The 14,582-nt window shown below is 35.2% G+C and overlaps 1 protein-coding gene across 2 annotated transcripts in view; it reads right to left on the reverse strand.

Moving 5' to 3' along the window:
* LOC115451089 (collagen alpha-1(XVIII) chain) overlaps positions 1–14,582 on the reverse strand; it is a 212,849-nt gene that overhangs the window by 20,915 nt on the left and 177,352 nt on the right. The window contains exons 8-17 of one of the 2 annotated variants that reach the window (XM_037438828.1): positions 14,285–14,392; positions 11,635–11,790; positions 9,740–9,937; positions 9,370–9,399; positions 7,271–7,438; positions 5,014–5,131; positions 3,284–3,361; positions 2,740–2,780; positions 2,311–2,520; positions 42–185 (exon numbers count right to left, since the gene is read on the reverse strand). In XM_037438828.1, coding sequence (XP_037294725.1) covers positions 42–185; positions 2,311–2,520; positions 2,740–2,780; positions 3,284–3,361; positions 5,014–5,131; positions 7,271–7,438; positions 9,370–9,399; positions 9,740–9,937; positions 11,635–11,790; positions 14,285–14,392 — 1,251 coding nt within the window. The remainder of the gene's footprint in view (positions 1–41; positions 186–2,310; positions 2,521–2,739; positions 2,781–3,283; positions 3,362–5,013; positions 5,132–7,270; positions 7,439–9,369; positions 9,400–9,739; positions 9,938–11,634; positions 11,791–14,284; positions 14,393–14,582) is intronic. The other variant, XM_037438829.1, reaches the window with a different exon arrangement.

Below are 14,582 nucleotides of genomic sequence, written 5' to 3' on the forward strand. Positions count from 1 at the left end.
TTTTTTTAAGTCTTTAAAAAAGGAGAAAGATTTATACGTACCATCCAGCCAGGAAGGCCGATATCGCCTTTATCCCCGGGTCTGCCTGGCGGGCCTGGTAAGCCTTGCGTGCCTTGAGGTCCTCGGGGACCCGACGGTCCAGGCCTGCCTCTCCGACCTCTAAGACCTGGATCACCTTTATCACCCTGTAAGATTTAATTAATTAACATCATCTATAGATTTTTTTAAGACAATGATTTAAAATATAAATATTTCTTTATGAGGAAATAAAAGATCTTATGCCAAAAATATACAAATATTTGTCACATACTTAAATGGTTATTTCAATACAAACAGGTTATTAAAGTTTATATCAAGTTTATCGTCAGGTTTGCCTTATGCATAACACATTAATTTCGCTTAAACATTTTGTTACGAAATTTTCTTATTAGACTAGCTTTTACCTTTGGGTTCGCTCGCGTGTAAGAGTTTTGCAGGTTAAAATATTTTTTCGCGATAAAAAGTAGAATATAGCACACAAGAGTAACGAAGCTTCCCATTAGTGAAAGTATTATCAAAATCAGTTTAGTAGTGTCAGAGGTCCTACAAACTTTTCCTCTTTATAATATTACTATGGATTCAATTCATGACAGACTTTAATGGTTGACACTTACTTGGGGACTGTTTAGAGTGAGATCGTTTAGTAATGGATTAGATTGTCTATGAAAGTAAATTTATCTGCCATTAGTGGTACGGAAGTATTGCAGTCGAACTGTGGAAGCATCTTTATAGAAAGAAAGAAAGAAATATTTTATTTGGTTTTAGTTACATAAATATATATATAAAAAAACAAAACAAATAATAAAATAAGAACGAAATTAATACTACATTAATACAAGAGAAATCAAAAAAAAATAATAATCAACAGAGAGAAACAAAACCAAAATGGAGTAGTATATAGTAGTAGTAGTAGTAGTAGTAGTAGTAGAGTAGTATAGAGTAGTTATAGGCGTTAGTCTCTAAGATTTCAAGCATTAGTTGGCCTAGATTAGAATTTACAATACGATAACATAACTTATTTAAACATAAGAGGTGCGGCAGCTTATATTATTTTTAAACAGGAAAGGTGTTTTTCTGACCTTGGGAACGGAAGGACGTGAGGAGTGAGGAGAGATAGCGGTTGTCGCATTATGAAATATAATTTATGTGCACCGGCATATGAAACATCCTTGGGTATTCAATCTTTTTTAATAAAGTTCTGGTATCTCAATAAAATCTAGAAAGCCAACATAGTACCTACTGATGTTGTACACTATTCTATGTTATGTAATAAAATAGTACAAAAAAAGGCTTCTGTGAAAAGTTTATTGAAATTGGTTAAGACATGTGACAGTAACTAATATTTCAAATGACACAATGTGCAGGAGTGGGCACGTAGTGAGATTATCGCTTCATCTCTTTCTTTCGCATGCATCGTAATTTTCGATGACGTCACGTGGTATTGCTTCTCTTTTCTACTTTCTTGACACTTACTTACCCTTTCTATTATTTAAAGGCTATTTATTAACTTTATATTTTTTTACCGGATTTTAATAATTCTTTTTGTGCTAGAATTTAAATGACATAATATTTTATAAAGTAAAAGAAAAGTGAAGTGAGCAGGACCTAACAAATACTAGTTATAAAAACCGGAGTAATTTTAGAAATAAAAATATTTTTCGGATTTTATCGCGGTTTTTATATTTGAATTTTTTCCTAACGTTTTGTAAACTTTGCAGCCTTCATGGTCACGGGGTGGACTAGTCAGTCCGTCTATTTAGATGGACTGACTAGTCCATCAGTCTAGCAACGAAATATATGCATTTTTTGAAAGTTTTTAAAACAAATTTTCAATAAAGCATAGTCTATGACAAAAAACCTTAAAAACATGTCAGAACATGCATGTAAACGTAGAAAATCATTACGGTGTACATTTTTTATTCTGTCTACGACAATTGACTATAAATTTTGTGATGTATTTCAAGGTTACCGACATGTTAATATATTCCACGTTGTATAATTTTGTTCGTCTATGTTTGCTTTTTATATTAACGTCTCCTTGGTCCAGTAGTGTTTCCAGTATAACTGAGAGGTCTGGGCTTCGATTTCCGAGTAACATTTGAGTTTTTTCTGAAACTATTTGTCCTATTGTGAAAATAAATAGTTGTCTATTTGTACGCCAAATTTTGTCCAAATTCAAGTCAGTCATTATACGTTAATAATCAAAATCAAGTATACGTCTTAATATACTCTTACATTATCGTGTTGGTTATATTTTAACCTCAAACTTACCTTGACAGTTATAATATCAGTTCCTGCAGCAGTAACACTGATGGGTCCAGGTGGTCCCCGTTCTCCTCTTTCTCCTTTAAGCCCTGGAGGGCCAGGTGGGCCAGATATGCCCGGCATGCCTGATGGTCCAATATCGCCTCTTTCACCAGATTTTCCATCTTTACCTGGAGTTCCAGGATTGCCATCCATACCGCGTGTCCCCTTCTCACCCTAAAAATAATACTTAATTTATTACATAGTATTAAAAAGGTAATTTGGTTTGAATAGTTAAGATAAAAAAACTTAATTTTAATAACGCTCGGTAGCACAATGTGTAGAAACAATTTACGTTTTTATTTGGTTTTTTAGTATCATGTGTGACTCACGCGACTGTATATCTTATTTTGTCTATATTAACTATTCAAAGGTGTTATTAAAATTAAAAAATACCTTTTCCCCCTTCTCCCCTTTAGATCCGACCACAGCTCGACCTAAAAAAATAAACTATTTATTGTCTGTATCCAAAATTTGCTTAAAGAAATATATGTATTTTTCGAAAGTTTTTAAAACAAGTTTTCAAAAAAGGATAATGACGTCTCTATAATATGTTTAAATCTATGAAAAGAAAACCTTGAAAACACGTTTCGTGTTGATACGTTATTTAACATTTACGTCATAGTTTACACTAGAACCAAACGAGCTAATGCTGAGAAATGCAGAGGAATTAGATGTTTTACCATCAGACGCAGAGTGGATTGCTGTTCTAGGATAAAAAGGAAACTGTCTGATTATTAAAAAAAAAGTATTTATATGCCATAAGTATTAACAATATTGGCACTTACAAAAAATTACAACGGTATTTAAACTAGGCCTGTATCGTGGGTGTCAAAGTTTTTAGAGGCAAGTGATTTGGGGAGCTAGGATCGGCCTAGATTCAAATTTTAGGGTTTGTAAGGAATAAAAGAGTATTATAATTCTAATATCAAACACATACCAGATCCCAAAAATTCTGCATCTTCGACATTTAAGTAGTTAGATGCCGGACCTGGAGGGCCCGGTTCGCCTCGTTCGCCTTAAAAAAATACATTTCTTAACAAATACCATCCACATTTTAATTATATTTAATACGAGGAATACTTTATACATAAAAGTGGCGCTAGCCTAGTTGGTTGTGGAACGGATTGCCGAGACGAATTTCTGCAGGTTCAAATCACAAGGGCACACACCTCTGACTTTTCTAAAATTATGTGTGTTTTTCTTTGTGAATTATCGCTTGCTCGAACGGTTAAGGAAAACATCGCGAGGAAATCTGCATGCCTGAGAAGTTCTCTATAGGAATTTCGAGGGTGTGTGAAGTCTACCATTCCGCACTAGGCCAGTGTGGTGGACTAAGGCTTAATCCCTCTCAGTAGTAGAGAATGCCCGTGCCCAGCAGTGGGACAGTATATAATACAGGGCTGATATTAATATATACTTTATATTTTAAATACCCGTATGTATATTACACTATCAGTGTATTATAAAAACATATAACAAAGTAGTTGTAAACATTTTGCACTAATGATAAAAAAAATAGCACGATACGCCACATTTGGATTGCTCGTACGTTTTGTTTTTTGTTTGGTGATTTATGTATTTCGTCTGCGTATTAACGCAGACGAAATTTCATTAGAAATAGCCTACTTATATTAGTAGCATACTAGCAGTTGATGACTTCCAAATTTCTTAACAAAAACTGGGGCCGTGGATAAGGTTTCTTTGTACACGTTATGAATGAGAATGACATATCTTAGCGTTACGTTTATTGCTAGGATAATGATTTCTGATGTTTACGCGAATGTTAAATATTGACGTAGAACTATTTTCGATTTTATTGTAGTTATTATATTATAATTTTTTCTCGAACTTTCGATGACTTTGCGGCGTTCTTGGTCACGAGGTGACATGGTGTCCAAAAATAGTTGTAGTTCAATTATCGCTAGCATTTGTCACTTCCATACGTTTTCTCTTTTTTATTAGAATTACCGATGGTAGAAGGTATCTTGTCTATGGCTCCAGTAAATAGAAAAATTTGTACTACGTCATAATCTGAGGTCATAAGTCAACTTCTATTGTTATGTAATCAACAGTCGAGTATATATAAAAAATCTACTTCGTATTTTAAAGACCAACATATTTTTCGCTGTTCCTTGCGTATGTAAGACCTTCCCAGACATAAAGGTTTCACTGTATTTAGCATAATATGGTATGTTTGTGTTCTGCGTTTATTCAAAACAAACATCATACCTTATCTTATTTATATTATAAATGTGTAAGTCGGCCAAAATGTTTGGACATTTCTTAGAGGCAAATGCAGAAGTAACTGAACGAATTTGAATGAATTTTAGAACCCGATTAGACCCTGGGTTAACATACAAGCTACATACGCGCATAGGCTCTATGCCGATAATTTGCTACTGAGGGAAATAAATACAATTTTTAAATAAATGGCGCCGACGTCGTGCAGTTATAGGGACTTTTGAAGATAAGCTTTACATGCGGGCAAGGCCGACGAGCGACACGTAGTTAGTAATAATATTTGTGTACTATAACTGTGTACACATACATAGTTATTGTTGTTTAGTGAAATAGCACGACAGGCTTTGAAAAGATAGTGTCAGTACTGGGTATATTTTCCTTTACATTTCTAGACCAAGACTGGTGATCGTTTCAATGAAGATATACCTTTTTCGCCTTTCTCAGCTGGTCTTCCATTAGCTCCAGGAACACCAGGTCTGCCGTCCAACCCAGAACTACCGCGGTCTCCCTTCAGCCCGCGTTCGCCTTGTGGTCCTGGATGTCCCTGCATAATTTTGTAAATACACATATTAACCTTTTTTCGCGGGGAAAAGCCGCGTTATCAGTATCACCACTTGGGCTATGAGTAGAACGGTTATGTTGGTTTCATCGGTCTTGCGGCCCAATATCAACAGTCAGGAGTACAGCTTCATCTGTTCGTGCATCGGACCGATTACCTAACCTTATGTATACGTTACACCGGCATGCCAACCGAAATCCGCGGTGGCCTTCTTCGGCGCATACGGAACGGTCCCAGAGTATCTTGTTACACTAAGACAGCTGCGTGGAGCCGTCCCTGACAAATATTATACACTTATATAAGTTGGTAATGGAGTATCGAAAATATATAGAATTATTTTCGCAATAATTAGGCTCCAATATAGATTACAAAGTCTTTGGGCTCGAACAAGTGTGTGCGTAATACATAAGTGCACTCTCTGTTACTTCACTCTTATAGTCCGGTGCAACGACAATCCTACATGACTGGAGAGGGCGGGGGTATCACACCGCCAACTTCTTGACTCCAAGCCGCGACTAAGTAATTATTTAAGATGGAAAAATCTAGTCGCATTTATTTTGGCCCAACCCGGGATTCGAAACCAAGACCTCAGCGAGGTAGTTGTACTCATACCGTGTACAATTATAACTACGCTACGGAGGCAGTCAACATCACATCAATAATAATTGCTGGGTCATAGAAACAATGTTTGCGCGAGTGCATTGTTTCAAGACTAAAGAAGAATTAGAGGAAGAGATACAAAGTTCTTAGCTGGCCAACGTTATTCTTGAACTGTACTATTATTAACAGTCTTAATATCTGGTGTAGTGAGTTTATTTTGCAGTGTCAGATTTAATACACAATTACTTCCAATTAGCTATCATTTACTGGTACATATACATTACTGTATATAGCGATAATTATTTTGAAATATTTTTTTTTATCTAAATCTGGATTGCGGATGTAATATTCATCAACCGCAATACGTAAGCAATCCCTCGTTTTATCATCGTAATCGCTTTATCGATTTGGGCATTTAATTTACCACATCGAATGAACTAATGATAGGTGATATTTCATATATATTGCAAAAAATTAAACATAACGATTAATGATCAACAGGTCACTTCGAGACTTGATACTAAAGTTTTTAATTTATATATTTCTATGGTATACCAACAGCATATGTTTAATTTATATATTTCTATGGCATATATATTTACATAATTAAAACTTTAATAGACATCGTAATCATTAGTGCCCATTATAGATATATACATCTATATGTACATTACCGAAAGGCAAAATAAATTTAATAAAAAATACCTTCTTTTCAAATATTTTGTTTAAAACTGTCAATTACATAGAATAAAATACAGTAAATTGTGTATAAATTTCATTTATATATTTCCCGAATAAGATTTTATTTCTTATTATTACCAATACAGGCTGGGAAAATGGAGCAAAAAGTCACCAAATGGTATCCAAGAGATAGAAAGAGAAATCGAGGAATACAATACACAAGGTGGGAAAACGAGCTTAAATTAACAACTGAGCCAAAATGCAGAAGGGTTGCCCAAGATAGTAGTAGTAAATGTGGGGCTTACTTGATAGAAAAATAGGAATTTTATTATTGTAATAAAATTTTATGATGTAAATGCACCTAAATGCAAAGTTGGAGCAATAAACTTTTCAGAGGTGATGCAGACAGAAATTGTCCGATTGTTACGGCAGTGTGGTTGACGTCAACCCGCTTTGAGAGATTCAAATTTTACTTAGAATATGAAGTATATCCTATTATACCTCTAACATATGTCCTACTATCTTTCTCTCAATTTTTATAAAATGTTTTCTAATTGAGACGTTTTAGTGGAATATTGTTAAAACTGCACTGTTTTATGTATATATAAAACTTTAAACAAATTTAAAATTAGATTTAATAAAAGAATATCATATAATCAATTATTTCCTTTCGTGGCAAATGTGATTTTTTGTCCTTAATAAAATTTAATTTAAGTTCAAGCAAAACTGTAATTGCCTATGCAAATGAGACAATTAGTTTGTTAATGTTTTGCTTGAATATATCTTAGATTGATATCTCTTTGATTCCCTAATAATACTTCAGCTAATTTGTTATAAACTTACACGGTCACCTTTAGCGCCAAAAGCCCCGGGTTGACCTCTCTCCCCTTTTTGTCCAGGGAATCCCCTTTCACCCTGAGGTCCCATGGGTCCAGGGAGCCCCGCGTCACCTTTAGGTCCCGGGGCACCAGGTCTACCAGCTGTTCCTCCATAAGATCCCAGCAACGATTCCTAGATAAATAAATAAATTAAAAACAAATCTAAATGAACTGCATTTTTACAACAATTAGATTTTAAAACATTCAAAGATATTTTTCAGACAACAGCATGCAGTTATTAAGTATAATGATTTCAAAGGTATTGTACTAATTTGTTAAAATTTGTGTGCCAAATAATTAAAGCTGTCTGTAAAGTTAATAGAAGTGAAACATTCATATGTCTAATATAAATATTAAATCCTTGCAGCGCAATTAGTTAATCGTAAAGATATTCATTTAGATATATACTGGTGTATAATAAATGCTCGCTGGTTAATTTAAAGAGAAATTTTAAATAAGATCGGGGGTCTTATTCCGCCTACGGGGACAAATCCGTCTTTTAGCAATTACGGGCGTTCTAATCGAAAGACAGTTTGCATAGCTATGCCAACTAGCTAGTTTAAGTAAATCGGGGATTTTTAGCGTTTTTGTCTACACAGTTATCAAAGCTGTCCTTCGATTAAAATGTCCGGAATTGCAAAAAGACGGATTTGCCCCCATAGACGGAATAAGGCCCGCTGAACCTAGTTAACTTTTTGAAGTAATCTATTTTTGAGTTGAGGTGCCTTAAAATCGTATGTAGAAGAACTACGCATTTAAAAATAAATATGGCAGCCCTGAAAATGCCTAAATTACTTTATACTTTGAGTATCTTAGTAGGCAGCTATATACTAGTCAATAAAGCATTTTAACAAAAAATAACTTGTTGCTGTACCATATTATTGGAATACCCCACATTAAATTTGTTTGCAAACGTTACAAAAGTTTTAATAAATTGCTCAGCAATAAAACGACAATTCATAACTTTTAACAAAGGATCGCGATCGTGCCGAAATTCAAAATGATTTCTAGACGATACAAGAAAGTTTTCGGTTGGGTGCCGACGCGCGGTCCTAAATAAATTCCCTTATCTGTGCCCATCGCCGATATAAATCAACAGTGAACAAGGCACTTGCGTTAGCGCAGATGTAACAGTGGGTCAATATGTCCAATTTATTTTAATATTGGTAATAAAAACTAATAGAACTTGTGTTTTGAACTCCTGGGCCCTTATTCTGTATGAAAGTGTAGACGCGTAACGCGGCCGTGTCATGTTATCTTCTAGAAATGTGCGTGGAATGGTATTCTGTAATCCAAATTTCTATAGTCCTAAACATGATGCGTTGTGTTACGTGCTTGTTACGCACTGTTAAAATAACAAGCGGGATAGAGAATAAGGCCCCTGGTCGAAGATATGTCAACGCAACGATGTCGATATATTTTAAAATTGGAATTCGTGAATGCTCTTTTTGTAATCCCTAAAATCTGAACATGAAATGTAGGTAGAAAAATAATATTATTTTTCATCTTACATTTACATATTAAATGTTGATTGTTTTATCATTTGAACGAAATTAAGACACGATAATTATTATATAGTTTCAAAATCCTCCATACATTAAAAATTACAAACACATAGGGCCATAAAGCTGATCACGTGACCACAATTTTGTTATAAGATTATAAGAATGGAGGAAGGCCAAGTTTTCACATTAATACTACTGTGTTTCCTGTACTGCGTCTCGCGAAACTTGTTCGAAGTGGTTTGTTTTCTAAAGCGCGCACAATCGGCGGCACCGAAAAGCGATTCGTTTCAATCTCGAACAAAGTGACTTCACAATGAGAAGGCAATCGAGAAAAGATCTATTCACTATTGAAATAATGACTTGCTTTGATACAGAATTGTTTATGAGTTATAACTTGCTAAAAACAATATGTGAGAGAATTTATAATTACGGTGTTATTATTTTGCAGTGTTTACGTGAATACGTACTAGTAAATATTTGTTTTTTAATTTCTATATACAAATTGCTTTAAATGTAAGTAAGCGTAAGTGAAAAAAATAAAATGTTTCCTATGACTTACCTTATATATTTGTCTAGGCTTCCAATTGGACTAAAATAACAGAAATGGATGGCATGAAAATGAATTAATTACATATTAGCACTTAAATGGAAATGTACGTTATGTTATACACTATTAATTGCTTTTAAAACAATTTTTTGCTTCAATATAAAGATTGCTGTTTCAACTTTCAAGAGATATAAGTCCATTCAAAATACTATAAAATGTAAAATAGATAATATCCCTAAAACAATAAAGTATATTTTTAAATAGTCTTTCTGTAATAATAAATTATACTCGTTTTACAATTTTGGCAGCAACCTGTATATACTTATAAATAAGCAGACTAATCAGCTTAAGCTTTACTAATAACTATTGCTATTAAACATACGTCAAAGTTGCTGTAATCTGATGTCCCGGGCGGGCCTGGTGGGCCCGGTGGTCCCGGGATTCCTGGGCGTCCATCCACGCCCGCTTCTCCTTTGGGACCTGGCTGACCTTCAGGGCCCCGGGGACCAATGTCCCCCCTGTCACCTTTGTCCCCTCGTGGTCCGAGCGGGCCACGTTCACCTGGAACGCCTGGTTGTCCCTAAAATATACAGCACGAAGGTCAAGAAACATTTTGGATTTTTTATTCTAAGGCGCGTTGTGACGTAGAAGGACGAAATATTGCATCTCGGTGAACTGGGAATAGTGCAATAACTTTTATACTCTGGAACCAGATTCAAATAATAGTATCTGTATAATTTGAATTAGGTTTAAACAATACTTTATAATTCAAGGTGTTGGAAGTTTTTTCTATTATTTGTCTTGATGGTAAGCGATCGTATCGCTTACCGTGAAGCGAACGGCAAGCTCGTCTCGTCATTCAAAGCAATAAAAAAGGTGGATTAACAAAAGAATAATCGAAATATGTTCATATCATATTCTGATTAGTCCATTGAAAAGTTACATTTGGGGTTGCGTTTTTTAGAGGACGCAATTTTATTTTTTAGAAGTGTAGGGGGGGTCAGTGTAAAGCTAAAACCAAGTTTGTGGGGTCGCCACCCTTGTCCCACGGCCGCCATCTTGGGTTGAAATGGTTTTACGATGTATCTCTTAAACTATTTATCTGACAAAAAAATTATATAAATTTTTGTTGCAAATTAAATTCTCTACAACTTTGGTCTAGTAACTTTTGTCGTAGAACTATAAATAAAAAAGTTATAAGCAAAAATGTTAAGCAATTGCTTCATCTGTCCCAAAGCGATTCAGGATCCAAGTAATTCGCGTACAAGCCGACAACCGCGGGTTTGTGTTGTACGTATTATGAACCTTATAAACACACGTTCTGATGACGTTGCAATGGACATTGCTTAACATTGAATTTCTTAACATTTTCGCTTATAACTTTTTATTTATAGTTCTACGACAAAAGTTACTAGACCAAAGTTGCAGAGAATTTAATTTGCAACAAAAAATGTATATAATTTTTTTTGTCAGATAAATAGTTTAAGAGATACATCGTAAAAACCATTTCAACCCAAGATGGCGGCCGTGGGACAAGGGTGGCGACCCCACAAACTTGGTTTTAGCTTTACACTGACCCCCCCTACACTTCTAAAAAATAAAATTGCGTCCTCTAAAAAACGCAAGGTAAGGCCTAAAAAATGTAACATTTCAATGGACTAGATTACAATTAGAGAAAGAAAACATATCTAATGTTCTAAATCAATTGAGGGATAGAGAGTTTTAATACGAGACTTTCCCGCCCTCACACCCACCACTACAACTCCTGTAAGCGAGGATCAGCAGTGGCACGCGTTTTATGACACCGAGCGGTGAAGCTGGACGAGTCTCAGGGAAAACTAATTTGTCATTATCCCGCAACGAAATTAATCAATTAGAAAGATTAGCGGCCATAGCATAGTTGGTTGTGGAACGGACTGCCGAAACGAATGTCCGCAGGTTCAAATCCCAAGGGCACACACTCTGATTTTTCTAAAAAATTATGTGTGTATTCTTTGTGAATTCATCGCTTGCTTTAACGGTGAAGGAAAAGATCGTGAGGAAACCTGCATAACTGAGAAGTTCTCTATAAGGATTTCTTGGGTGTGTGAAGTCTACCAATCCGCACTAGGCCAGCGTGGTGGACTAAGGCCTAATCCCTCTCAGTAGTAGAGGAGGCCCGTGCCCAACAGTGGGACTGAATATAATATAATACTGATATTATTATTATTATTATTTAGAAAGATAAGAAGCAGTTGGAAATTGGAAATTTTAAGGGAAGTTTTAATAGGCACTTACAGGTATACCCGGAGGGCCGGTTCTTCCATCAGCTCCGACGATGCCTGGCGGGCCAGGAGGTCCTCTCAGTTCTGGCGCGGTTTGCAGTAAAGCCAGGATTGTGCTGGAGTTGCATCCACACTGGCCGAGTGATGCATAGTTCTCGCCGAATATTTGCTGTACAAAAAATGATTATGAGCAGAAATGAAAATCGGGGTTGAATTTGTAATGAAACAGTTTGAAATAAAAATTGAATGATACTGATAGGTTGTTTTGCAGATTGTGCCAAATTAAAGAGGACAGTCAGTGCGTTCGCTAAAACTTATTGCCATTTTCAAGAATTCATACCAATCCTTTATTTCTACTTATCTATCTCAAAAATTTACTAATCAGAACAAATTTTTTTTTTGACATGCTAACGAGTTTTTATAATTGGTTCATTCTCGAAATCGGATTGAAGATTGGGATTGTTCATTAAAAACGGCTGTTAGCCTTTAATCCTCAAAATAATTCAGTAACAAAATAAACAACACCAACCTTTACTGCAGTCCGCTAAAATAGCAGCAATAAAAAGAAAATTATTTTATATTGAAATTAGAATTCCAATTTTAAAGACAAAATTACCATCGAAGGGGTACAATCGACATTGCAGGTAACGAAATTACGTAACTTGGCAGAAAGGACCCTAAAATAATCGGCACTGTAGTGGAATCAGCCAATTCGATTACCCAACATTGTTACCGAGACAATTGGACTCAAAAACCTCCCCTAGAGCAAATCAATTTAATCGATATCGTCAAATCAAATGGACGACGGGCGCCAAGAGCATAATAAACTTTGTTACAGCCAGACTGTACCAATTTGATGGCGAACAATATTTCTACAATCGGAACAAAAAATTGTTACTTATAAAATGTTTTGTAAGGATAAGGCTGTAGGCACATAATACTGATGTTTGGTAAGATTAATGCTGGGAATTGGCAAATATAAATGAGTCTATTATAGCTTAAGTATCAGTAAACCATATTAATTGGGACATATGTAATAAAAAAAATTACCAATTCTTCGCACACGAGGTGTAAAACTCCTCATAGCAACATATATAACTGCCGCGTTCCGTAGTCAAACTGTGTATATCCAGTTTCGAATGAAAGCTTAAGAAAGGAAATCAAGAATAAATTGTGAAATAATAAATCCTATCTTTCATCGTTCTTGTTCTATCCAGAACTTAAAACATCAATATTAAAGCAAACCCGAAGCTAAAACAAAACATTTTTCACTATATTCGAGTCTGCAACGAACCTCCAGTGACCATGATGTAAAGTTATTTTTCAATAGGCCATTCAAGTTCATACCTGATACGACCACGCGCATTGTGACCGCCCAGGTAAGCAGAGATAGTGACATTACGTTTGTGAGGAAATGACACGGTATGTAGCGAAACGATTTTCAGATATTAAAGGAGAAATATTTTGACTAACTACGGGAGGTTTGGGGAACCTCTTTTGATATATCTACTTATGTATAAATAGCATGATTGTTTGACGTTTCAGTTAAAAATAAACAAGAATCCCAAGAGATAAACAAAGGGAAGCACTTTCTCCAATTTATCAAAAAAATTAACAATTAAATCTTATTTTTTCCCACATAACTAAAAATTAACATAGGGCCTTGTGAGCGAATTATTGTTTTAGGACAAGTAGTGCAATACCAAAGCATGCAATTCAGTTTCCTATTACTAAGTTTATTAGCATAATGACATTTTCTCCTCTGACCAATCAGTTAAGTAAAATCGCTAATTTGAACACTATGTTGACCTCCTAAAGTCTTGTTTACTTCGAGGCAGGCGATGCCCGCAAGGTAAATGAGAACCATGTGGTCTAGACTCGACTTCGCTATGAATATGGTGGTCCTGTTACTATAGAATACTTTGAATGAATGAGCGACGTCTGACTCGTGTTCTCTTGTTTAGAGACGCATGTTTGGCTTTAAATTAATATAAGTATGTCTTTTGAAATTGTTTAAATCCTGACTAATGTTTATTAATTAAATTAAAATGTGAACAACCTTGAGATTAGAAGACATTTTGTGTTATACCGCGAGTTTCTCTTGCAAATCTTTTAGTTGTTTGCATGAAGTCTTAACATTTAATCATTTTAGAGTGACGGGTGCAATGCAAACTCACATGGTGATTTGTAAATCCAAGTTCGAGTTATACTGCTACTGCCTCAGCGTATTCATGTCATCAGGGGAGGGGCGTGCTTGTTTCGTCATATTTTTTTATAAAACACTAGCTTTGTCCGCGTGAAGTTTTCCGGGATAAAGTCCTTCTATATATTTTCCCGGGATAGAAAGGACCCTTTAACTTTCTCAGGGTCTTAAACTATCTCTATATCAATTTTCAAGAAAATCTGTTTGGTAGATTTTAAGAAAATCGTTAACATACAGACAGACTGAAAAGGGGACTTTGTTTTGTAATATGTGTAGATGTAAATGATTTTTTTTTATACCGGTAATTGGAGTAGGTCCAATAGAATGTCGACTAACGAGAGATGATTACTCTTTGATATTCCGTTCTTAATACTTATAATTTATAATTCTATTTATGGTGACTGCATGCTACTTTCGTCTTTCAATACTCAGATTTAAAATACTAATAATTTATACTCACTTCATCTCCTGATCCTGCTACTTCTGCAATTGCAGTCCCTGGTAGTCCAGGAGGGCCGGGTGGGCCCGGTGGCCCTGGTGGCCCCCTAATGGATTCTCCGGGTGGCCCCTATAAAACAAATATATTATACACATCCTATTAACGCTATGTAAATCGAATAGTGTTGTGTAGAAATTATCCAAACTTCAAACTGTTGAAAATTGAAGCAATAATTTAAAAGTACAAAGTTCATCTTAAATTATTTCGTTACTAGCTACTGCGCAAGCCGCCGCGAGACTTCGCCAGCTTGAAAGATTAT

The sequence above is a fragment of the Manduca sexta genome, chromosome 15 (genome assembly GCF_014839805.1).
Source record: "Manduca sexta isolate Smith_Timp_Sample1 chromosome 15, JHU_Msex_v1.0, whole genome shotgun sequence".
Taxonomy (NCBI): domain Eukaryota; kingdom Metazoa; phylum Arthropoda; class Insecta; order Lepidoptera; family Sphingidae; genus Manduca; species Manduca sexta.